The sequence below is a fragment of the Onychostruthus taczanowskii genome, unplaced genomic scaffold (assembly GCF_017590055.1).
Source record: "Onychostruthus taczanowskii isolate IOZ18803 unplaced genomic scaffold, ASM1759005v1 scaffold226, whole genome shotgun sequence".
Lineage (NCBI taxonomy): Eukaryota > Metazoa > Chordata > Aves > Passeriformes > Passeridae > Onychostruthus > Onychostruthus taczanowskii.
The window spans coordinates 55,016-79,953 of NW_024499529.1; the positions used below are offsets into that span (position 1 = coordinate 55,016).

A 24,938-nucleotide genomic window follows, 5' to 3' on the forward strand; every position below is an offset into this window, starting at 1 on the left:
CATCCTTCCCAAAGAATTCCGTGAGTTAGGGAGAGGGATTTAAAAAAGAAAAAACCACGGACTGGCAGAGGGAGGTGAGGAGACCTGGAAGTACCTCTGCCTTCCTGCAGGGACTTCCCATTGGGAATGCTGGGCTGCCTCAGCTCCTGCTCAGCTCCAGAACCTCCTGCCTGGCTGGTGGCAGCACAGGGACACGTGTGCAGCATGGGGACAGCTGTGACAGTGGGTTTTGGGCAGTCCCTGCTGATGGAGCAGCTCCTGGCCACGCTCACCTCCAGCACTGACCTTCAACCTTCTCCCACTCCGAGCTGAGTGCTGCGCGTGGGCGCTGGGTTTTATCTTCTGCTTCAAGATCCTGCTTCCCTGAAAGGAGACCTTGGCAGAATGTGTGTTCCTGGCTGAGCTGTGGTTTGCAGAGCTGTGTTACAGGAGTGTCCTTTGGAAGGTCACCAGCAGCCAGCCTGCCTTCCCCGGCTGCTCCTCCCGCCGCGGGGACCTGGCTCCTTCCCTCCTGCCAGCTCTCTCTCCATCCCTTTTTAGCCAGTTCCTTGTATAGCCAGCTGAATGGGAGGTGATGGAACATGGGATTGCCAGCTTGAAGGGCAGGGGGGCTGCAGGTGGGTCAGGAAGGGTGGGAACCTGAGGAGGACCAGTGCTCTGAGGACTTCCTTAGCTGTGGATTACTGGGGGCCCACCTTTGAAATCCAGTACTGATGTTCAGCTCTGCCTTATCCAACACGGATTTCCTTTGGAGTGGGGAGAAATATTTCATGTACAGGGAGCTTGGGCACTGTGCTTGGGTGTCACCACAACAGGGGGTTTGTGGGTGCAGGGGATGGAGGGATGGATGATGGAGGGATGGATGATGGATGGGTGGGTGGATGATGGATGGGTGATGGATGGAGAAATGGATGGATGGATGGATGATGGGTGGATGGATGGGTGAGGGATGGATGGATGGATTGATGGATGGAGGGATGGATGAATGGAGGGATGGATGGATGGGTGAGGGATGGATGGATGGGTGAGGGATGGATGGATGGATGGATGGGTGATGGATGGATGGATGGATAGGTGAGGGATGGATGGATGGATGGATGGATGGATGGATGGATGGATGGATGAGGGATGGATGTTCCTCTTCTGGGGAATCTGCTGGGCTGGACTTCTGGTTCAGCTGGGAGTGGGGTCAGAACTTCCTTGTGCTTCCTCTCTGTTTCAGCTGCTCAGCCCTCCAGGTCCTGCCATGAGCCCCCCAGAATTCCCCAGGCCCCAGCTGAGACATCAAAGGGCTGGGTGCTTGTTGAGCAGTGGGCTGTGTGCTGGGTGAAGTGCCCTGCTCCCCTGGAACCTGACTGTGTCACAAAACATGTTTTTATGTACATATATATTTAGAGAAATGCTTCTTCCAGGATGTGCAGGGCAGCCCTTGGGTTCAGCAGTGAGTCCTGGCAGGGGGATGGGAAAGGAGAGGCTCTACACAGAATCCCAACTGCAGTGCCTTGGGCTTTGAAATGATGACAGAAAATTTCCCTGCTCACATTTGTTCTCGTTTAGCTACAGCTTGTTCACCAGGATGTTTTTCAAGGAGGGTCTGGTCAGTGCTGGCAGAGGAAAGTCTCCAATTTCCCAAGCATGCTTATCACTTTGTCCTTGACAACGATGGGAACTTGCAGCGCTTTTTTTCGTGGAGAGGCAAACATGAGCAGTCCTGCCCTTGCAGGCAGCATTGTCCTGCTCTTCCTGTGTGCTGAATCACGCAGGACAGATAAAGTTTCCCCAAAATATTGTTGGCTTTGCAGATGTCAGACCTGGGAAAGTTGGGTGGAAGGGGGAGGAGAGTGAATATCTGAGCTGCAAACTGAACAAACCTTGTAGCTCAAAGAAATGCCTCCCATCCCCTGGGAGAATGTGTGTTGGTGCAGGATGGACAGCACTGAGTGTAATCATATTGATGAATAATAGCTTCAGAAATCAGGAGGGTTTGTGTCTGGCACAGAGCAGGCTGGGAGTGTGCATGGGTAAAACACAGGGGAGTGGTGGAGCTTTGCCCTGTGCCCTCCCTTCCTGGGCATTCCGGGATGGTTTGGGCTGCAGGGCTGGAATCAGGAGCTCATGCTTTAGGAAAGCTGTGTGTTTTCAAAGTCCAGGGTTTTTTAGGTGCTGATATCATTTTCCATCACTGGAGATGAGTGTTTGTGGAGCAGATGGAAACATGCACTGCGAGCATGGTGCTTCAGTGTCTCAGCTCTCCGGGAGAGCCAAACCTCCGTGCTCCATGTGCCTTGGACATCTCCTTTGTGCTGCAGAACTCTGGGAATTTTATGTGGGTTTTGTTATCTCTGTGTACAATCAGACTGGTTTTATCTGTATTTGATACAGTGCTTGTTCCTTGATAAGCTTGAGAACATAAACACCCTCCATAATGAACATCTGGGGCCTGAGGGAACAGCTGGAGCTGTGTCAGGAGAGCTTTAGGTTGGATTTCAGGGAAAGGCTCTTCTCCCAGAGGGTGCTGGCACTGCCCAGGCTGCCCAGGGAACGGGCACAGCCCCGAGGCTGCCAGAGCTCCAGGAGCCTTTGGACAGAGTGGGAATGCTGGGGGTCTGGGCAGGGACAGGAGCTGCACTGGGTGATCCTGGGGGTCCCTCCCAGCTCAGGAGTTTGTGACCTGCTCTGGGAAGGTGAATGGTGCAGAAAACCATTCCCATGCAATTCCTGGTGTCACAGGGATGACAGCAGGGAAGCTGCAAGGACTAATTGCACACACTGGCATGACTCTTGTAAGGACAGGTCCTTGTGTCACAGGGAAGTTTGGGAAGCACAAGGAATGCCCTCCCTCTTCACTGTCATTCCCTTTTTCCTTGTAGAGACAGCTGGGAAATCTTCTGTTTGAAGGAATACAATCAAACCAATAAAGGCTCAATAATAAGAGCCCTGTCCTGGAGGTGGATTGTGTTCTTCCAGTCTGCCATCACCCACTCGGGGTTATGATCCAAACTTTTGGGCAGGATATCACTTTGTCTGCTGTGTGCTCTGACTTCTGCTTTTGTTGCTGAGGGCCCTTGAAGGCAGGGTTCCCTCGGGGCAGAGCTGCAGTGCCAGGAGCTGCTGGGGCACACAGGGCACGGCCACTGTCCCCAAGGCTGGCTCAAAGGCAGGCAGGACTTGCAGAGCCCGGGATCACCAGTGGGGACAGTGCTGGGGTGAAGCAGGGCGAGAGGCCGTGCAGCAGCTCTCTCTCTTGGCTGCTGTCCTCTCCTGATCTGCCGTGCACGGTGAAGCCTCTCCTACCTGCAGGGCCGAGGGCAGCCACACCTGGTGTGTGCAGGCAGCAGAAGCTCTGGCTCTGTGTTCCAGGGAAATCAGAGCGTAACAGGCAGTGAGAAGGAAATTCAGTGCCTGAATGTGGCTTTTCATTTTGAGCCATCCCATCAACCACTCTCAGTGTAAGCCTTGTACCAGCTCTGCTATCCATGACAAAATTAAAGCCATCAGTTACAGGAGGTTGAGGGTGGCTTGGCTTCAAGTTTTCCTTTCTCCTCTCTTAAAATTTGATGTAGGGGAAACTTTGCCCTCTTTCCTTTTTCCAGAGGACATTCTGGGCTGCAGGGAGAGCTGCCAGACCCACAGCTCCAGGAGGGAACCGAGGCAGGATTTGTGGCCTCAGTGGCTGCGTGGTCAGGACTGCCCTGAGTGCTCCCAGAAGCCTTTATGAAGATGGTGGATGTGGTTTAGTGAGGGTGTCATGATGCTCTTCCAGGGACTGAAATTCCAGATTTCCTATAGCACAGGCACTCATTCTCTCACTTTGGCTCAGTGAGGGAATTCTCCTCAGCTCTGTGGCTGCCACCATCCTGTCCTCCCTGACCTCCTAGACTGATGCTGCTGTTTCAGGCTGTATTTTTTCCTCCACTTCAGGCTGTGCTTTCTCCTCCACTCTTGCAGTGGAGCACTGCACTGAATCTGGAGTCTCGGCTGTGCTGTCTCCCAGGATTTGCACCTTTCAGTGGTGTGAGCCCTGCTGTGTCCCGCTGGGGGACGCAGCTCCTTCCATTCTGGGGCTTTCAGCAGGGGGGTGGCTGAGCTGGGTGCTGTGGGCTCAGACTGAACGTGCCTGTTCCTCTCTCTCCCCAGAGATCATCGATGACCTGACCAGCCTGGTGGAGAGCACGGACGGCCGGCTGCGCAGCCAGACCCGCCACGTGAAGGTGGTGGAGAGGAAATCCACGTCGTGCGGTAGGAACTGCAGCACAAACCCCCACCCAGGGCTGCCCTGGGGCTGAGCTGGGCCACAGGCTGGGCAGGGCTGCACAGCAGAGCAGGGATTTGTTAAAAGGATCTCCTCCGTGGATCAGCACAAGATGAACCCAAAGGGTCCCAAAATGCACGAGCGCTCCCGGGGTCTCTCCCTGGGATCAGCTCTGCTCCATGTGCACATTGCAGTTCAGTGTCCAATTCCAGCTGCAGCCCCTGCACTCCCATCCTGCTTGTTTTTCTCTCTCCAGCCCACGGGGTTTGTGCTCTTGGGCCTGAAACTTGTATGGATTGTCCTTGGTGCCCAGCTGGAGCAGGAATTGTTTTGTCTCCCTGCTCTGTGCACAGAGCTCGCCATCCCTTACTATGAAGCTCAGAACTGCACGCCTAGGCAGCACAGAACCTGAAAAATATGTCAGCTAAAACTTAAGGCATCACCAGGGCCGTTCTTCACTGATGAGGTGCAGTTATTAACTGTTGCTAATTGCTGTGCAATGCTCCCCCCCGAGGAGAGCTTCTTTCACAGGCACAAACCCCAGCACTCCAAAGATCTCCAGCAGCTCTGACTGGCTGTGCTGAAGTGCTGCTGCAGTTAATTTCCTTGAGCCATTTGACTGCAGCGTTGCACAATGTCCTGATTGTAAGAAATGGTTTGAAATTAAAGCGGTGCATGTTAATTAGCTTTACACAAACTTGCTACCAGCTCTCACAAAGCTGTCACAGCGGGGAGCAGGGCCACAGGAGGTGTCCTGCAGGAATGAGCTCCTAACCCAGCGGCACTCAGAGCCTGCCAGGCATGAAATCCTTCCTGGTGACTCCTGCAGTGATGTGCAAGCTGCTCAAGCTGAACTGACCTCCCTGTGCAGAGGGCCAAGGACAGACAGCCACAGGCAGGTTTGGATGGAGAGCTGGGGTTGGTGGCTCTGACCAGGAGAGGATGCTGTGGATGGTGGCAGAAGATGTCTTTGTGTGGGGAGAGTGACTGGCTGAGGGATGAGGTCCCTGGGGAGGTGGTGGTGTTAATTCTGGTTCTGGTCTCCCTGGGTTGTACCATGCTAGAAGATTCACAGTGCTCTACAGAATCTTGACTTGCAGTCAGAAGTTGTTGGAATTGGGTTTGTGTAGTTCAGTGAAGAGAAAGGCAAGGGCTGACGTGGTCACAGCCTGGTTGTGGCTGGTGGGAGGGTTCACTCTGTGGATTGAGGTTTCTCTCTCTGGAGTGAGGGTTCACTCTCTGGAGTGAGGCTCTGCCTGCAGAGCTCCCCACCTTAGCAATGAAGCATCTTTCCAGCACTGACAATTCCAGGGATTTATTTGGTTCTCCATCCGTGATAAGGCTTTGAAAGCTTGGTTGATGGAGGTTGATGAAAACCTGTGGCTTCTTCTGGAGGTTAAAGTTGACTTGTCAGAGTCATTTGTCTCCGAGTTCTCCCGTACCAACTGCAGATGGAATTAAAGGCGTGACTGCAGAGTTCATGACTGACTCTTTTATTTTAGATCTTGAATGTTGATGCAAGATGGATTTAATTTAAAACTAAGTGCACTTGAATGATGCTGAGCACCCCTGTGTGCCTTTGGAGTCTCCCCTTAATTCCTGTGGCTTTGTTTTCCTCACGAGTCCGGGGCAGCTCAGCTTGACACGGGGGTGGGCAGGGAGTCAGTCCCGTGGGGTCCAGGAGGCATTTCTCCCCAGTTTTAGGTTTCCTCGTGCAAGTGCAGCCCCAGACATGTTGCATGATGATGAGGCTGTCTCTCTAACTCGGGAAGCCCATCCTGGCTGCCTGGGGAATTTCAGAGGAGGAGGAGGAGGATGGGAGAAGGAAGGCTGGGAGGATCCTGGCCTGGATTCCATGGGGGTGACCTCTCTCACCCTTTGCACATCGAAAAACATTTGGCTTTGGTGAGAAGTGCTGCCTCTGGTGCCTGTCCCCTCTGCTCCCATAGGTCTTGCTGTGTTTGCATAACAATTTGGGCAGAAGTAACCCCAGATTGCCTCAGATAGCTGCTTCCTCCTGCCCAGGCTGAGCTCTGCAGCAGCCCTGCTGAGCACCCTGGCTTTGGCAGCATTGCTCCCATCCCCTTCCACCCTTACCCCTGGGATGAGCCGGTGCACTGGGATCAGGAATACCCTCCCTGTACATGTGGTTAGCCCTGGGATGAGGCCAAGCAGCAGGAAAACTGCCAGGGGGCCCTGTCAGAGTGCCTGTCTGTCATTTCAGCTGGTCACATCCTCAGGAACTCTTTGGGTTTGGTGTCTCACTTTGGATTTCGGGCAGGGTGAAGTGCTCAGCCCTGCCCCTCACTCACTCAGAGCCTGTCTCCCCTCTGCTCCAGCCTGTAATGTGTTTTTTCTCCTTTTTGAAATCGTGATGTCTTTTTATTGTGCTGCTGAGTGCTGTGCTGGAGCCCGGGCTGTGGGTACGAGCAGAGCACTCTGGCTGCAATAATGGAATAATCCCTGTTTTACAAGCAGGAATGTAATGCATTAATGGGTGTGTCTTTGTTAGCAGCCAGTATCATCATAAAATCAAAGTATTGCTGGTGAAGCCCAACTTTAATCAATATTTCACCATCCCCCTCTATGCAAACCTCGTTTCCAGCTGTGGGGGCTGCTCCCAGTGCCCCCTGGCCTTTGGGCTGTGCCCTTGGCACTGCCAGCCTGGCCCAGGAGCTGCCTCAGCCTGGCACAGCCCCTCAGGTTGTGCTGGGGGGTTGTTCATTCACAGCTTACTTTCAGTGCCATTTCTCTGGCTGTCCCAGAGATGCTGAATGTGCCAGCCCTGGCCATGCCCAGGGAAGGCTGTCCTGTCCCCCAGTGGCCTCGGGCAGCCCCACCCTGGTGGCACTGGGCACTCCCAGGGATTGCAGGGGAAGGAAAACCACGGGATGGACTCCAGGCTGCTGCATTTATGAAATGATTGTTGAAAATCATCAGTCATCCGCAGGCAAATGTTTGCACACTGCCTGGCATTGTTTCCTCCCTTGCCAGTGAGTGCTGGCCATCAGGAGGGCTGCTGGGACATACAAGTTTGTTAGATTTCAGAAATTTGCATTGAGCTTTGTCCAGGGTGCTCACACAGCTCAGCAGTCAAGTGTCAGGCTGCCTGAGCTGCTCTGCTCCAGGAATGGCTGCGTGCACAATCCTCACTTCTCAGCCTCACCACTGGTGCTCTTGGGGTGGTTTCTCCTCTCTCTCCCAGGCTGGGCACCTTTAGGGCTTTCTGCAGAGTAACATTCACCAACCATTTCTCAATGAGTGTTTTCATTAGAAACTTTAACCCTTAGAACATCCTCTTAAGAGCTGCATTAAAAAATTTGCAAATAAATTGAAGTGTAATTAAAGTAGAGATGCTGGGGGAAGCAGGGGTTTGGTGCTTTGGGGTAACTTTCCCCCATCCCTGAGTTTTGCAGTGGGATTTTTTGTTGGGTTCTTTCCCCAAAGACCACGAGTAGGCAGCTCCCTGCAGGGAGGATGGTTAAGGCAGGCTTTGGCTGTGATAAGAACATCCTCAAGTGCTTGTGTCTGGAGCAGCCAAGGGGGTTTTGGTAGCTCAGGCCACAGCTGGCAGGTGGGACCTGTGCAGAGGTGGCTGCACCTCAGCTGTGCCATGTGTGGAGTCAGAAAGGCTCTTCAGGTCCTGCTGAAGGATGAATTTTGGGGAGGGGAGCTGGGCACTGCTGGTTCTGCTCCTGGTCCCACCCCGGCCACTCTCTGGAGTTCTCCTGCAGCCAGGGAGAAAAGCTGGCTCTGCAACACAGAAAACCATGACTTTGTCACAGTAAAAACAAGCAAAAAAAGGAAAAAAGAAAAAGGAAAGAAAAAGAGGGAGCTTTTATTTCTGATAGACGAGCCCGTGTCCATCCCCTCCCAGGCAGCCTGAGGGCAGCAGATCACCTTCTCCCTGCGTGCATCCCTTCAGATAAACGAGAAGGAGGAGCAGCCACAGCAAATCCCCTCCTGGGGCAGGACCTGTGTCCCGGAGAGCCCTTTGTCCCTGTCCCTGTTTGCTCCTGTCCCACAAGGTGGCAATGCAATCCAGTGCCTCCTCAGCCCAGGTGAGGGCTCAGCTCCTTTGCCTTCCTGCCCAGGGAGGGCTGGGATGCCAAAGGCAGGGTGCAAACTACAGCAGATTAATCTGTACCAGCTGGGTTGCTTTTTTTCATCTTACCAAAACACCTGAATTAGAACCAGGGCTTTGCTAAACCCTTTTAACTGGAGTTTTTGGAAGGTTTGGTTTGTTTTAAAACGGGGTAGCTTGGATTATATAAGGTTTCCTCTAGAAAATAATGATTCATGCAGGCTGGGGCCTTTTCCTGCCAGGTTCTGTGATCTCTCTGTTCTAAGTTTTGCTTCTTTTTGCCATGGATTTAATTTGTTTTATAAATTACGATGGCAGCTGCTCAGGTTTGTTCCTCTGACGTATCCTGTGTGTTTAGATGAGCAAGTCCCCATCCATTTGTTTTTTGCTCAGTGGAGAGGAGGAGCTGGCTGAGTTGCCATGAAATCAGCCTTTCCTGCAATCTGACTCTTGGGGAAGTTACACTGATATTCCTGACAAGTGCCCTGCTCTGAGTCACCTGTGCAGCCTTTGGGGGGATGACATTTCTTGGCCTGGCAATTTAGATGTTTTCCTGAGATGGGGCCGTGCTGGTGGCAGTGTCCCCAGCCTGCTGCTCACTCCTGCAGTGCCCTTGTGCCCTCCAGCCAGCTCCTGGCCTTGCTCTGCCTCCTCCTCCTCACACTCGCTGTATTCACGTCCCAAATATTTGCTCGTGCTGAGGTGTTGGAATGGATTCAGCTGATGAAAGAGGATGGGCCTAAGCAGTCACAAGAATGATTTTTTTTAGTAAAAAAAGGTGGTTTGGATTTGCTTTATGAGTCCCAGGTGGGGAGCACAGCATGTCCTGTGCTGTCAGCCTTGTGTGTGTTGAGCAGGAAATGATGGGACCTTCTGGGTCAGAGGATCCCTTCAAGATGAATTTCTGAGAACAAGCTTGTTTTTTCCCCCCCATTACTCCTATTGGAAGGCTGAAATGGTCATAAACTTATTTCCAGCCTGGACCTGTCAGGGGTACTTCATGATGCCCACGTGCAGCCCTTGTTCTGCTGTCCTGAATGGTTCTTTCCTCTTTTTTTACTTTTTCCCTCAAATGTGTGTGTCCAAGAGATCACTCAGTGTGCCCTCCCAGCTTTGTTTTGCAGGGCTGAACAAGTGTCTTTACATTTTAATCTCCTAAATTAATCTGTTTCCTGCCAAGTCTTTTTTTTACACTTCTTCCTACTTAAACCTTTTGGGTGTTTAACCACAGGAGCCAAGTGCAGCATCCCTGGAGCTGCTCTCAGCTCTGGCTTTCTGTAAACCCTGTAACCTGGCTTGTCCAGCAGCTCCAGCCCTTCTCTGGCTCCTGGGAATACTGCAAGTCCAGCACGTTGATGCCTCAGTCATTTTGGTTTTGAGCTGTTTGCTTGGGCTTTTCTCACTCTTGAACATTTTCCACTCAAGTTCATTTTCTTTCCAGCTCACAGCAAAAGCTATTGTTTATCCCCAGAGCGTGGCTTCCTCTCCCATCCCATGGAATTTCAGCCTCCCTCCATTCATCTTCACAGTTACCCACTTTTTCCCCTGTCCAGTCCCAGCTTTCCTGTGCTGGTGCTGCTTTCCAGCTTTGTGTCAGCAGCAGATTTCATTAGCACGCTTACTTCTTGTGCCAAGGTCATTAATAAAAGCATTTAATAAGCTCAGCCTGCTGACCATTCCTGGAGGAGCTCTGGAGTGACCTCCATCCATTCTGAGCCTTCTTTCAACGCCACTTCCCCTTCCACCAGTCTCCTGCCCTTCCAGCTCTGCTAATCCCCAGTTTTCATTCCAGGCTTTCCCATCTGGGGCTGTATCACTCTGCTGAAGCCTGTGTGGGTAGGATCTGTCTCACTTCCTTTGTCTACAAAATTCACTACCTGAGCAGCTAACCTGCTTAGCTCTGTGTGATCTGATTTCCCCTCAGTGCACTCCCAGGGTTTTCTGCCCTCTTTCCTTTTTGGTTTCATGTTCTCATTAGCCTTGGTTTGCTCTGGAGCCTCCGTCCTGCCCAGGCTGCTCAGAGAGGCTGGGGATGCTCACAGCTCTTTCTTCCTTACATTTTGGGGGTGGCAGTTGTGTGAGTGCTGCAGTTCCCCTCTGGCTCTGGAGGGATCCCTAATTTTGGGATATGTGTCCAGCTAAGGCTCAGGGTGCCTCAGTCCTGCCTTCATTCCTGATTAAAAGACGCCTGAGAGTGGCATTTCTGGGGCTGTGAGATGTCAGTCAGGCAGAGGCTGAAGCCTGGAGCAGTGAAATGCCATCCCCCCCCATCAGGAGACAGGGAGAGGGGGAGCAAAAGGCAATCAAGATCTTCTTAATTACATTTGCATATGCAGCTGTTCAAACAGACTGAACTCCACCAGTGCCTGTTCATTCCTATCAGGAGATTTGGAGCAGCTGTTGTCAGCCCACGTAGTGGATCCTACAAATCTGGGGGTGAAATAAGCCCCTGGGCACCCTGCTCACCCCAGCTGTCCATCACTGCAAAAGGCCAAGCAATTAATTGGATTTCAATATTGAAAAAGTGGAATTGTGTGAAACATCCAAGCGCGACTGCTTACAGCTCGGTTTCCAAGGATACGTGTTGCAGAATTAAATCATTAATTTATATTTCTGAAAACAGTGATGAAATGTGTTAATTTGTACATTTCCAAAGAGGCTCAAACTTGCCTCCTTCTGCCTTTTCTTTCCTAATATGCTCAATGACAAAATAATTGCTGTCCCTGATCTGGAGCTGAAACACAACGGTGTTCAGGCTCGGGGATTTCGTGCCACGTTAAAACCTAAATTAGGGGGGAAATCAGCTGGGTGAAACGCTGGTGGTAATCCCTGCAGACTGAAATTCTGCCTTCATCTTTGGCTGAGCCTTTTGCAGCCTCCCTTGGGGGTGCTGCCCTGGATCCCCCGAGGCAGAGCCGTGCTGAGCAGCAGTGCCCGGGCAGGCGAGGGGCCAGCATCTGGAATTGTGCTTGCCCAGCCCCGGGCACTGCAGGGACACAACAATGCACACAGGATGTGGTCAGGGGGAAATGAGTCTGCTAGGGACAAGTGGTTGTGTTGTCTCTTCAGGGCTTTGTGAGATGCATGGAGGATGCTGATCCCACCAGAATCCGGGGATATAAATCAGCAGAGGCTGGGATCTCAAATACTTCTTGTTTTGCAAATGGGCACGTGGGGAGAGCAGTAAGAAAGCCCTGCCCTTGTGGGGGATTGGTCAGGACTGGGGCCAGGGGGGCATTTCTGGTGGTGCTTTAGGAAATGTACTGACTTAAAGTGGAAATTGAGACTTTTGTGCAGCCCTGGGGAAGATACCTTCAGTGTCACTGTCACCTGGGCTGTCTGCCTGCCCAGGCTCCAGGGCTCTGCACCCTTTGCTCAGTGTCACACGGAGGGGGTGGCTGCTGGATGTCACACGAGGGTGCCAGGGCTCGCACTGAAGCTGTTTGCAGTGACTCCCACACCTTCCTGGGGGAAGCAGAGGGGTGGCACTGGAATGTCACAGCTGTTTGTGAGCCCAGCTGGATGCTGGTGGCAGGAACAGAAACCTGGGCTGGTTTCTGTCAGGCAGGGGGTTTCTTTCTGCTGCAGGATGGTCAGGCTGTGCCAGTGGCTTCGGTGTGACATTCTGGTGGGTCCTGGGCTCTGTAGGAGTGGCAGGGCTGCACTGAGGGTCTGTTGTACCACGGCCCCAGGTGGATTGTGACACCCAGTGTAATACTTACCTCCTAAACATTCCAAAGTCCTGCACCAGAACCTGGCTCTTTTGGCAAGGAGAACAGTGCCACCAGCTCTGTTTCGGTGGAGCCTTCGTTTTGCAAGCCCTGCTTTCTGAATTCGTCTGGTTGTTGCATTTCCCTGCCAGGTGCTTTGGGGAAACTTGGAAAACTTGGCTGCAGTTTGCAGTGGCCTTTTGAGGCAGGTGCTGCGGGCTTGCACCTCACCCTGGGGCCGTTGTGTGCCTGATCATTGGTGATGTTTGTCCCTGGGGCTGAGGGAAGCAGGGGATGTGCAGGGTGTCCCAGCCTCTCCTTCCCACCCCTCCTCTGTGCACATCTTCCCTCGATGATTCTTTGTCAGAAGCCTGAAAGAACACACTTATTTCAAGCTGCTATCTGCTTCCACGGAGGGACAGTTTTATAGGATACAGACAGTGCCTGCTGGGATTTTTATGGCCTATAGTTTTCTCAGCAAATGGTTTTGAGCACAAGCTGGCTGGGCTGGAGTGACCTTCTCTTGTTCATTAACTGTCTGTTGAAAAATCTGCGTGTGGTGGTAGCCAGAGAGCCCTGACTGGGGTTATTTTAGGTGGTGCAGGGAGGTCTGGGCCTTTCCTTCCCTCCTCATTATCAAGCAGCAGAGGCTGCTCAGGGCCTGGTTTATTTACCTAATAAACTGCCTCTTTATCGTCTAGGAAATGCTGACATTTTTCAGCCAAGAAATCCTAGTAACAGGCAAACAGAGGTCTAGCAGTCAGGTCTGGGGGAACAACAAGATGAAGGTCAGCTAATATTGCTGTTATTCTCTTTCCTGGTGGCCATGACAGCAGGGGTGGTTTGTTTGAAGATCCCAGACTCGGAGCCATTGTTGGTCCCCCGAGCACGGGAGGCTGTGCCAACACTTGGGATATTAATGCATTCTCCAGATCAGTGAATGAGGAATTCCTCTGCACTCCTTTCTTTGCAAAAAAAGGGGGAAAAAAATCCCCTTCTCCCCCCGTCCCCCTTCTCCCCACACTTTGTTTGCCGTGGCTTTGTCCGGGGTGTTGCTGGGCATCCCTAATGAGGCTGGAAGGGATGGGATGGGATAAGGGGATGGGGATGGGATGATGGGATGGGATGGGATGGGATGGGATAGTGGGAAGGGATGATGGGATGGGATGGGATGGGATGGGATGGGATGGGATGGGGCTGGCTCTGGGCCCTGCTGAGGGGACACAGCCCCAGCTGTGGCAGCTCCCCCAGGCAGGGACACCTGAGCAGAGGAAGCAAAGGCTCACTGGGGCACACAGGGCTCCCAGGAGGGGATGTGTCTGTAGGTGGGCACTCAGGTATTTTTACGGGATGTGACTGAGGGATATTTTTATGGGATTTGCAGCAGACAGGTTCCAGTCTGCTTCCTGCTTGGATTGGCACAGGCACACAGAGCCCAGCCTGAGCTGAGCCTGGCTTTGGCTGGGCTCTGCTCAGGGCCTGCCTGTGCTGTGGGCTCCCCTGAGACCCCCAGGTGGGGGGACCCCATCTCCTTTTCACACCTTCATTCAGCATTGGGCAACGAAAAAACTGTCCCCAGTCCCTCCCCAGCCCTTCCTGGAGCCTTCTCCAGGCTGAGCAACCTCACCTCTCAGCTGCAGCACTCAGCCTTGTGCTCTCCTCTTAGAGCTGCCCCACCTGCAGCTCCCAGGCAGAACAGCCCCTGGTGGAGGAGTTTCTTTTGCAGGACCCAGACTGCACTTCAGGAGTCCTGGGCTGTCTGACTTCTTGCATAAGAAGTTCTTTCTTCCAGGAGTATTTTTAAAGACATCTCTGATAAAAATACCACAGGTGGGAGGGAGATCTCCCGGCACACTCACCTTCTCCAGTGTGATGGGGTCACACCCTTTGCTTTATATAGACCCACAAAGGGGGGTTTGTAATGCTTTAGATAATGGGGCTGCTGAGTAATGCTGTACAGAGTCCTGTGAAACTCGGAGTCCTTTGTTTCCTGAGGTGTCACAAAGCCCTGTCTGGAACAGCCTCTCCCAGAACCTGGCACTCCTCACCGTGCCATGAGTTGGCAAAAAGTCAGGATTGCTGCCAGTCCTGCCACACTGCAGGCAGGGCATGCCCCCCCTCAGTCCCTGTGCCAGTTCTGCCCCATTTCAGGGAGGGCATGCCCACCCTCAGTCCCTGTGCCAGTTCTGCCCCATTTCAGGCAGGGCATGCCCACGCTCCCTCCCCAGCTCTGCCAGGCCATGCTGGGTGCACAGAGGGCCATCTCCCCTCTGCCATGCCCAGCCAGGCCCCACTGGGGTCTCAGAGCCCAGGGGCACAGAGCTCTGGCTCTGCTGCCACAGCAGGAGCTCAGGAGCTGCTGGGCTGTGCTGGCTTTGCTCAGTGCCCAGGGCAGGGCACTGCTGCTGTCCCCAGCCCCAGGTGCCAGGGGGGCTCTGTCCCTGCTCTGGGTGATGCTGCTGGTCCCCCTCAGCCCAGGGGCTCTGTCCCTGCTCTAGGTGATGCTGCTGGTCCCAGCCTGGCTCCAAAACCACGGGGGATTTTGTCAAGGGTTGTTTCAGCATTGCCTGCTGAACGCTGCTGCAGCTCCTTCCCCTGTCAGATTTTTAACAGAATCTTCCTTTTTGGCGGGGGGGAAGAGCTCACTGGAAGCTCACTGGGGAATGTTTAGATGTTGGATGCTGCCAGGGAGGGTTCCTGCTTGCGGTGGATCCTGGGGGTGGATGTGCACCATCAGCCGGGGGGATTTGGGTGTGAATTTCCCAGGGTCTAATCATCTCATAAAGCTGCTGAGTGTGACTCCTTCCCCAGTAATCTACTTAACTCAGTCATCTACCCCTCCTCTTGCCCCCCGAGCTCCAGGTTGTTTGCATGACAAGTAGCCCGGGATTGTCTGGGCTCTGGGGAAGATGCTGGGAGTTAATTGGAGCTGCTGGTTTCCCATGTTCACTGGCTGAGGAGCAGAGCTTGTATGGGCAGCTCTATTCCAGGCTGCACAGTGTGTTTTGATAGCTAAAATACTTAAAATCGCCTTCCAAAGGATGTTTTTTTCTCCACCAAAACGAATCTCGAGGGAAAATGATGTCTGGTAGCTCTAGAATTATTGGATTTGCAGATAGAAATGCTGTGTTAATGGCAGCTACTGACTGATGACCAAAGCAGCTAACTGGGAGATGTTCTTGGCAGCTGGTCCTGCTAAAAAGCTCCCCTCCAAGCCATGAAAACCACAGTGAACAATATCAAAATAACAAAAAAAAGCTGCTAGTAAGCAGGAACTAATCACTGCATCCACCTCTTCATTATAAAATTAAGGATGCTCCATTAGAAGCGTTCCCTTTTAAATTTTATTAGGATTCCCTCCCACCAAACCTTGATTGTGCTAAAAATAAAGGGATAAGCATGCCTTCATCTCTGTTTTTAATTTGCCTGCTCCTAAAGCCAAATACTGTGAGTAAAATCTCTGCTTGGAGATGGGCTCTGTGATACGTGGTCAGCCTGGGATGGGAGCCGAGGCAGAAGGAGAGGCTGAAGCACTGGATAACCTGTACAGGTTTTATTTCAATTACTGTCATCTTCTTTACTGTGGCTTGCTTGAAATCAGCCCCTGGCAGGGCTGTCCCTGCAGCCCCAGTGCTCTGCACCTAGTGTCATTTCATGGAGCACTTGAGGAGGTTTTATTAAGGTTTTATTCCTGCTGTAATGCTGCTGTGCAGCTTTTGAAGTGATCAAGGCAGGAGTTGATGAAACCTTAAAAAAAAGTTGTTTTAGCATGAGCAGAGAGTCATGGAAAGGCATATTTGTTTTGTGACTCAGAAGGACATAGCTGGCTTGGGAGTGTAATTTTAGCAGAATTGTATCACTTGGTTTGAGTTAATGCTTTGCAGACAGCAGAGTCCTCAAAACAATGTAAAGTCTGGGGGATGAATGGGGATCTTCCCAATCGAGCCCACGTGGAGATGGTGGGAAGCTTTCCTAGGCAGCATTTTCTCTGCAGATCCCCTTCCTTGGAGCCCATCCTCAGGTCTGGGGTAGGAAATGGGCACTGGCAGGAGCAGAACCCTCCCAAAGCCATGGCATCACCAGGTCTGGGGTAGGAAATGGGCACTGGGCAGGAGCAGAACCCTCCCAAAGCCATGGCATCACCAGGTCTGGGGTAGGAAATGGGCACTGGCAGAGCTGGCAGGAGCAGAGCCCTCCCGAAGCCGTGGCTGATCCATGGCATCCACGGAGCCTCCCGGGAGCAGGGCAGGGGCTGGAGGTCAGCTCAGGCCAGTTCCCTGTCCGTGCTGCTCCCAGCCCCAGAGCAGGGCCCTGGGCAAGGCCAGGGTTCCAGCAGGATTGCCCGGGACCCCAGGAGCTGCCCTGCCCTTCATCCCGTCCGTGCCGGGCGCTTGGGGGCTGCCTGCTGGCCTGAGCATTCCCTTTCTTCTGTCAGCCCAGGGACTGCCACTTCCTTAATTGTGGATTCTTTCGGTTAATTGGGAGTGTTTGGAAACGCCTTGCACCTCAGCAGGGTTCAGTCCTGCGGGGTGCCAAGGCCTTTGTTCAGCCTGGCTCTGAGAGCGCTCACGCTCGCCGATTTCGGGCACCGAGGGCTTGTGCCAATACCAAACTGCTTCCAATGATGCTGGCTCAAACAGTAACATCCAGGGAAGTGTTCCTTGAATCCTAATGCTGCCTTAAATAGCCACGGCTCAGGCTCCACAGTCGGGGAGGCAAAGGCTGAAACCAGGGTTTTGGGGGAGGTTCTTCTGGGAACAACGGAAAAGTCATGGTTAAAGGTGATTTTCCCTCTCTCCCCCTTATTTTCCCTTCTTTCCTGTAGTAGCAGGGGTTTGCTTTAACTGTGGTCATCTTCAGCGAGCTTTTAATAAATGGAGAAGAAACTGGAAGAGTTTGGAAAAGTATGGGATCAGCAAACACTCCAGAGGGACTTGTAGTGGCAACATGATTAATAAGGGACAGTCCTGGTAATTCCATCAAAGCAGAGCTATTGCAAAAGCATATGGAGCATCCTGGCTTTGGGCAGGAGCAGCATTCAGACCATCCAGGGAGATTTATGTGCCTCCTTGCTGGGAGGGTTTCTTCTCCCCCTAGAAGTGTGAGGGGAAAAGCTCTGTAGATTTAACTGTAGGGTTAAACTCCAGGAAAATAAAAGAAATTAGTAAATCAGGTGGGTTATGGCTCCCAAGTATTTTTATGCTGGTTGTTTGAGAACAGGCTCCAGTCCTTACACTGATTTTTATTTCCTTGATTTCATATATTTATCTTTTTATTCTGTCCCCACACATATCAGGGAATAACCTTAAGGAGCTGAAAAGGGAAATGTTCTCCAAAAGGAAAACATGATGCAAAATACACAACCCTAGAGTGGTTTGGGTTGGAAGGACCTTCAAGGAGGGACATGCAGTGCCACTCCTGCATGGCAGGGCCACCTCCCACTGTGCCACAGCCCTGTCCAGCCTGGCCCTGGGCACTGCCAGGGCTGGGGCATCAGCAGAGGGGGCTCCAACCCTCCTCAGGCTCTGCAGGGCTCCCCTGGGTCTGCTGAGCAGAAATCCCCACGGGGATGGGGGCGCAGAGCTGTGACACGGTGACACGGTGACACAGCGGTGACACGGTGACATGGCAGTGACATGGTGACACGGTGGCACAGCAGTGACAGGGTGACATGGCAGTGACACAGTGACACAGCAGTGACACAGCAGTGACATGACAGTGATAGCAGTGACACAGCAGTGACACAGTGACACAGTGACACAGCAGTGACATGGTGACACAGTGACACGGTGACATGGTGACACGGTGACACAGCAATGACATGGTGACATGGCAGTGACACAGCAGTGACATGGTGACACAGCAGTGACACAGTGACACAGCAGTGACACGGCAGTGACACAGCAGTGACACAGTGACACGGTGACACAGCAGTGACACAGCAGTAACACAGTGACACAGCAGTGACACAGTGACATACACAGCAGTGACACAGCAGTGATACAGTGACACAGCAGTGACACAGCAGTGGCACAGTGACGTACACAGCAGTGACACAGCAGTGACACAGCAGTGGCACAGTGACATACACAGCAGTGACACAGCAGTGATACAGTGACACAGCAGTGACACAGCAGTGGCACAGTGACACAGTGACATACACAGCAGTGACAGAGCAGTGGCACAGTGACATACACAGCAGTGACACAGCAGTGGCACCCTGCTGCTGTCCCCCAGCTGTCCCCAGGGCAGGGCTGTGCTCGTTCCCTCGGTGCAGCCGCTGGGGCTCCAGGAGCTGCCGTGGGGAGGCAGGGGCAGGAGTGGAGGTGAGAGCTCAGCCCTCAGGTCCAGGAGGTACAGAGGTGAAACGGTACCGCGCTTTTCCCTCCTCCTTTCTCTTCTTTATTTCTTTCTTTTTTTGACACGAAATGAGAGGGGACCTCTTGCACTGCACGTGCATAAATTGTGCAGGTTTGGCTCTGCTCGAGGCTGGAATTAAAAAAGAAAAGAAAATCAAATAGTCATGCTGACACATGAGACAATGCAGTCGTCCAAAACCAAAATAGCTCTGTATAGCACTCTGCATATAGGAGTCAGAGATCTGTGTGTGGGCTTTAAAGATGCCTTGCCTTCTTTTTCTGGAGAAGAAACTTCTGTTAACATCTAAATGATGTCAAGAATTCAGCAAGGATTGAATTCCCTGCTTCATCGGCACGAAATTTTCGCGTTGCTACTGAACTCTGTTATTTTATCAGCCTCCTGCTCTTCAGACTCCATTTTCCAAAAACTTTGAAAGTGATTGTGCAAGTCAAACCTAATTTCTTATCACAATTCTTGTGTATATTGGCTCAGTTGTTTGCAAGGGATTGTTTCACCCACCCTGTTTCCCTTGGCATTTTGAGAAGGTTCTTGTAGTTGTTAGCAGCTGTAAATGGTATTAATGAGGAGTATTTGGTTGCTGGTTTCTGCAGCTTTCTCTGTTGATTAGGCTGCATTGCCAAAGGTTGAGCAAGTTTCTAAAAGCAGGATTGTTCTTTGAGTTGTGAAAACACAATTCTCAACAAAATAACAGCTGTATCTGTGTCAAGAATTCTCCAGGCAGGCTGCTGCACCCCTGCAGGCAGTACCACTTTGGGCAAATGGATTTAGGTGAAACTTCACTGATTTTAGCACCAGTACCACTTTGGGCAAATGGATTTAGGTGAAACTTCACTGATTTTAGCCTGCCTGGAGAATTCCTGCCACAGACACAGCTGCTGTTTGGCAGACCCTGCTGCTGGAGCCTGGTGGGGAAGGGCTCAGTGAGGTGAGATTTAGCAGGAGAGGGAAGCTGGTGCCCAGCAGAGCCTGCTGCTGGCTGCATCCCGTGGCACAGGGTGCTGCCATCCGTGGGGCAGCAGTGGTGGGTTTCCAGAGTCAGGTTCTCTCCCCTGGGACCGTGCAGGAGCTGCCAGGTCCCACCAGTGCTGGGCTGTGCTCAGATGAAGGCTGCAGCTCGTGTTTCATCAGCACGAGGGGAGTAGCTGTGAGGAGGGAGAGATGCAAGGAGCAGTGCTGGGCACAGAGCTGTGAGCAGTGCTGGACACAGAGCTGTGAGCAGTGCTGGGCACAGTGAGCTGTGAGCAGCAGGTTAGGGCAGGCTCCCAGCACAGTCAGGTGTGAGCAGCAGGTTGGGTCGGGCTCCCAGCAGTCCCATCCCAGTGGCACAGCAGTGACCATGGTGGGGGAACAGCTCGGAGCTGCTCGTCCACCAAACCTCCCCTTTCTGGGACCCCACCCCAGGGTGGGCTCAGGGTTCCATCCCTGCTGCCTGCTGCAGACACCAGGCTCTGCTGGAGGAGGCTGAGCAGGGCTGGCTGCTCCTGTCACAGTTCTTGGTCGTGGTTGCTCAGAGCTGCTCCTGGAGAAGCTCTCGGCTCAGCCAGGACATCCATCCTGGCTCAGGCAGCAGCCTCCTTGCTGTGTACCTGGAATTATCTCTGAGCTGCTCTCCAAGGCCTGGAGCAGATGGAGAGAGACCTCATGAGCAGAGGGGAGAACAGTTTGGGCTTCCAGTCCTTATGGACTGGAGAAACAAAAGGAGTTTTGGGTGTGTGGAAGCAGTTCAGGCGTGCAGTGTCATTAATCTTCATCTGTGGCTTTTAAAATCAGCAGCAGCCAGAGTCTCCCAGACCTGAAAGCCCTGTTTGTTCAGATGGAGTGGATGTGCAGGGAGTTTTTTCTGAACTTCACCCCACCAAGGTAGGTTTGTGTCAAGTGGATTGAGTGGAGCAGCACTGCAGTGTGGCTCTGACCATTGCAGCAGCCCTGGTTTACAGGGTCAGCCCTCTGGTTTCACCTTTAAAGCTGTCACACATTTAATTCTTCACTGCTTTGTGCCTACATTCTTAATTTCTAAAAAGAAAAAAAAAAAGTCCATGCTGGTTTTGAGCTGGAGTTGCTCACACTCAAGTCTGTGTAAAGATGATTTATGGTGCTAGGAGGGCTCCACTGCAAAGGCAAGCTCCATTATGAAGTGGATTGAACGGCCCATGCTGAAATGTTTATTGCTGTCTTCAAAACAGAATACATCAGGGTTGATGGGGCCTGTCCAGGAAAGAGAGAGACTGCAGTGCAGTGGGGCTAGTGGGGTATTTTTAGTATTTCAATAAAAGACGAGGCTTTTAAAGGAAATCACTTATTGCCATTTTGCAATCAAGAATGCAGGAGTGTTCCAGGGACTGCAAGAAATATGCTTCAAGAATGTGGGAGCCATAAGGAACTAATCATTAAATATTCTCCCGTTTCCACCCCCGGCCCTGTGCTGAGGAAGCCATTTAGGAGCTTTGCAATTTGTATGGAAATCTCAGCCCTCCTGACCACTCAGCCAGGCGTCCCGGGCACTGGGGAGCCAGCAGCCCATTTCCAAAAGTTCCTACAACTCCTGGGTGAGCAGGGCACTTTGGAAAATGGGAGCCACATGGAGCAGCCTTCAGGAACACTTAATCCAACCTTCGGTGACTGGCGTGAACACAATCTGATCTTTTTTGTGCTCTAGGTTCTCCTTGGTCAGTGCCTTGCTGGGGGAGTTGTCCTTGCAGGTTCAGATGGATCAGCAGAACTGGGAGGCTGCTGCTGCTGCTCTGCTCGTTTGACTGAGCTGTGATTGCTTTTATTTCTTGTTTACTTTTTTCATGGGATGCTTGAAACCCTTTGGAAGCATTTTGGTGCTGTAGTACATCCCTGTAAGCAGGGAGGGAGCGATCCCAGCACTTGCCAGAGTGAAAAACAAAGGCAGAGGCAAAAGATAATCCTTTCCCAAGTGATTTAAGAGCCTGGTGGGACAATGTAGTGATGCATCTAAGCAGAGCTGGTGGTTGCCTCCTCCTTCTCCCCACGTTCCCACCTTTTTCCCTGTCTGGCCCTGGTGTCCTGGGGAGGCAGTTCAGGCAGCTACAATGGCAGAAAAGTGACCCCACCAAAAACAAAGCCAGGGTGTGGGGCTGGTGGCAGATGGACGTGGGCAGATGTCCCTTCTGTGCCAGGCCAGCAGAACTGGCCTTTCATTTGATTATTTTTCTTTGCCCATTTGTTTTTACTGGGGAAAGTGGTGCAGGGACAGCAGTTCCCTGCTGAGATCATCTGTCACAGCTTCTGCCTGTCCCCAGCCTGCTGCAGGTAGCAGAGCTGGGCTCTGACCCTTCCTTTCAGGAAAACCCTTTGGAGTTTGCCAGCTGGGCTGGGCTTCTGCATCCCCTGCTGGAGCTGGGGCTGCCCAGGGAAGCTGGGCTGGAGAAGGTCCATGGAGGCACGGATTTGGGAGAGCCCCAGCCTCAGGACACTGCCCCAGCTCTGGGATTGAATCCCCTGGGATTTCACGTGGATTTCTGCTGAGTCTCCCAGGCTGGGAGTGCAGTGAGAGGTCTCTTCAGTGATCTGTGGCTCATGCTGCCCAAGGTCCCCCCTGGCTGGATTTTCCACCAGAAACCCGTGGCTTTCCTGAGGTGTTTTGTTGCTGCCAGGAGAGCTATCCCTGGCTGTCCTGCACTCCCTGTCCCAGTTGCTGTCCCCACCACACTCCTGAAGGTCCCTGGCACAGTTCCTGGCAAGCCCTGCTGTTCCTCCTTGCTTATGGCATGGGTATCCCTATAGGTATATAGGGTATCTATATCTATATCTATAGGGTATCTATATCTATCTATAGGGTATCCCTATAGATAGATATCCCTATCTTCTGGAGGAGGGGGGGCTGTCCCAGTTAACCCTGTGCTTTCTCACCCTTGCTGCTGGTTTTTCCAGAGCAAAAGGGTTCAGGTGACTCCTTTGGCTTGGCTGGGCTCTCTCCTGAGCTGAGTGACCCTCGTGTGAAATGAGGGATTTTTAGAGCCTTGTGCTCTTCCTTGAGCTGTTTTGTTCCCTTTCTCCTGGGAAGCCTTTGTGCACGTTGAGGTCTGTGTCCCAGCTCCCATTCCAGGCTGCAGCTCTGCTGCTCAGAAATGCTGAGTACTCCTGAGCTGCTGCTGCTCCTTGCTGGCCCTGATGTAAGGGAAAGGATGCCCGAGAGTCTGGAGGAAGGACAGCTGGAAACTCTGTGTGTGTGCTTGTTTAATTAAAAAAAAAAAAAGGGGAAGAAAACCAAGCCACATGCAAAGAAATCCAGTAACCACATCTGCCAGTGACCTTTGGGGCTGGAAAGAGTCTGGTGATGGTGTGGGGCCAAGCAAGGAAAGTTGTGAAGTCACTCCAGGAGAACAAAAGGAAAATCCACGAGGATGTTTCCAGTTTGGGGCCGGGTGATCTGCACAGCTCTGCCCCAGCCCACCCCTCAGAACAGGCAGGCATGGGCTGGGGTTGCCAGTTTTGGGTTGATTTGGGGTTTTTTTGGGATGGGGAAGCTGCTGCCTCTCACACCTGCTGCTGATGGGATGGTGAGTCCAGGAAATTATTTTATTTCCCAGTGTTTTTGCAGAAGGCGTTCAGGTGAGGATTGCTTTAAAGCTCTCTGTTCAGTCACTGTGTCTCAGAGGTACATGAACCATTTCTCCACCATTGTCCTCTCCCAGCTACCTGCTGCTATTTAAAGGAGATACAAATTTAGCTCCAAGTGTTCCCTTTCCCACAGACTCCTCTGAAAGTTAAAACTTGTGACAGTTTAGTTCTTGCCTTGACTTTAGCTCCGAACAAATGTCTTGCCTGTCTCTGAGCTTCACTTCTGGTGGCTCAGGAGGTAAAATAATTTAAATTTCCTCATTTCCATGGGGAACCTTCCTGACTTCTGGTTCCCAGGAGTGGTTGAACAGACACACAGACAGATGGGGCACTCACAGCCCTGGAGCTGAGCCTTCCAAGGGCAGGAGGTGCCCTTGCCATGGTGAGCTGAGCACCAGGGCTGCTGGAACATGAGCAGCAGCTGCAGGCTGTGAGCCCCAAGCTCGGGGTGAGGCTGGGCCTGGGCCACTCCTGGAAGGGATTTGGGATTTGGGGTGCTTGGAAGCAGCTCAGGGCATTACCTGCCATGTGTCTGTAACCTGAAAAAGAGATTAACAGAGAAGCAAACAGAAGTGCAACAGTAATGGATTAAGAGAAACACTTATCTCACTGCACGTGGGGTTTGGGACCTGAACTTTGGGGTTGTTTGATTGCTGAAGTCACAAAGGTTTGGGTGTAAACTCTCTCCACGCTGCTCCTGGGGCTGACCTGACCTTTGTTTTCTGGTAGGGATGGTTCCCACCCCGCTGGCTTTTAGCCCCTCTCTGTGCCCACAGAGCCTTCTGCCAGTGACCTGAGGGATCTCCACGCCCTGGGCAGAGCTTGTGTTAGCACCAAACCCCTCAGGGAACCCTATCTGCAACCTGACATGACCAAACCCCGCAAAAATGCAATTTCTAGCGTGTGAAATCATGTTGACTGAGGAGTTAAGTGCACAAACAAAGTCTGCACCTTTCCCTCAGATAAATGGTTTTTTCGGGTCAGTCTGGCATGAGCAGCTCCAAATGTGCAATAACTCATAGACCCAGAGCTTTTTCATCTTCCACAGGAACGACCTGGGCTTTTCTTTCTCCCAAATAAGGAATTAATAATGCAATAGTTGTTGTTTCCAAGGAGCTCAGCTTTTTTGAGAAGTGCCTTTTCCCCCTCCTCTAGACCCAACACATGAACATTTGGAGCCTTTAATAACCGCTGGCGGAGCCTGGTCTTGATTTCTCTGAGAACTGCCAATGATTTTGGTGTCAGGGCTGCGAGGTACAATTGTAGTGTTGAATTTCTCCAGGCAGAGCACTTGAAAAGGAAGGTCAAAAGCAATAAGGGCCGGGTTCCTCGGGGCGGGCGGGTGAGGAGCGTTTCCCCGGCCCTCTCGCCCAAGAAAACGTTTGGCTGTCACAAAACTAATAAAGAAAAACCTCCAGAGAGGTGGGTTCAGAGCTGCAGGTGTAGGAATTGGGGCTGTAGTTACACACAAGCCAGCTTAATAGCGTGGGATTTCTGCTCAAGTGCTTCTTAATGCAGCACAAATTGAATAGCCGGCGCGGGGAGAGCGTTGCAGGGAAAGGGTTTTTATGGCTTTTGGGGGAGAAAGTGCTTGGCTCTTTTTTAGGGAACGTAAAAGGACAGCAAGATGGATTTCTTGGGGTGCTTGCCATGTGAAAGTAGTGCTTTAGGTATGTGCAGAGGGTTCAGAGCCAGCCTCCGAGCTGGTTCTCTGCTGCCTCCAAAAGCAGGGCTTTGAAGGGATTTGGGCAGGGTTTCTGCCATATATCTGGCAACACGGGCTTAAAATTAACTCACTGAAACAGCAGATAAAATTTGGGTTCTTTAAAGCTGTGATATTAAATAGAAGTCCTGGAGGAAAGCAGCCAGGCCTCTTGCTGAAGGTCCCATCCTTGCCCTGCCTCTCTGCTGCCCTATAAAACAA

General features: G+C 52.2%; 1 protein-coding gene across 2 annotated transcripts in view; it reads left to right on the forward strand.

Moving 5' to 3' along the window:
- The window catches only part of STX8 (syntaxin 8), a 102,382-nt gene that overhangs the window by 53,176 nt on the left and 24,268 nt on the right, over nt 1-24,938 (forward strand). For both annotated transcript variants that reach the window (XM_041405206.1, XM_041405205.1), the window contains exon 7: nt 4,138-4,239. In XM_041405206.1, the coding sequence (XP_041261140.1) occupies nt 4,138-4,239 (102 nt within the window). The remainder of the gene's footprint in view (nt 1-4,137; nt 4,240-24,938) is intronic.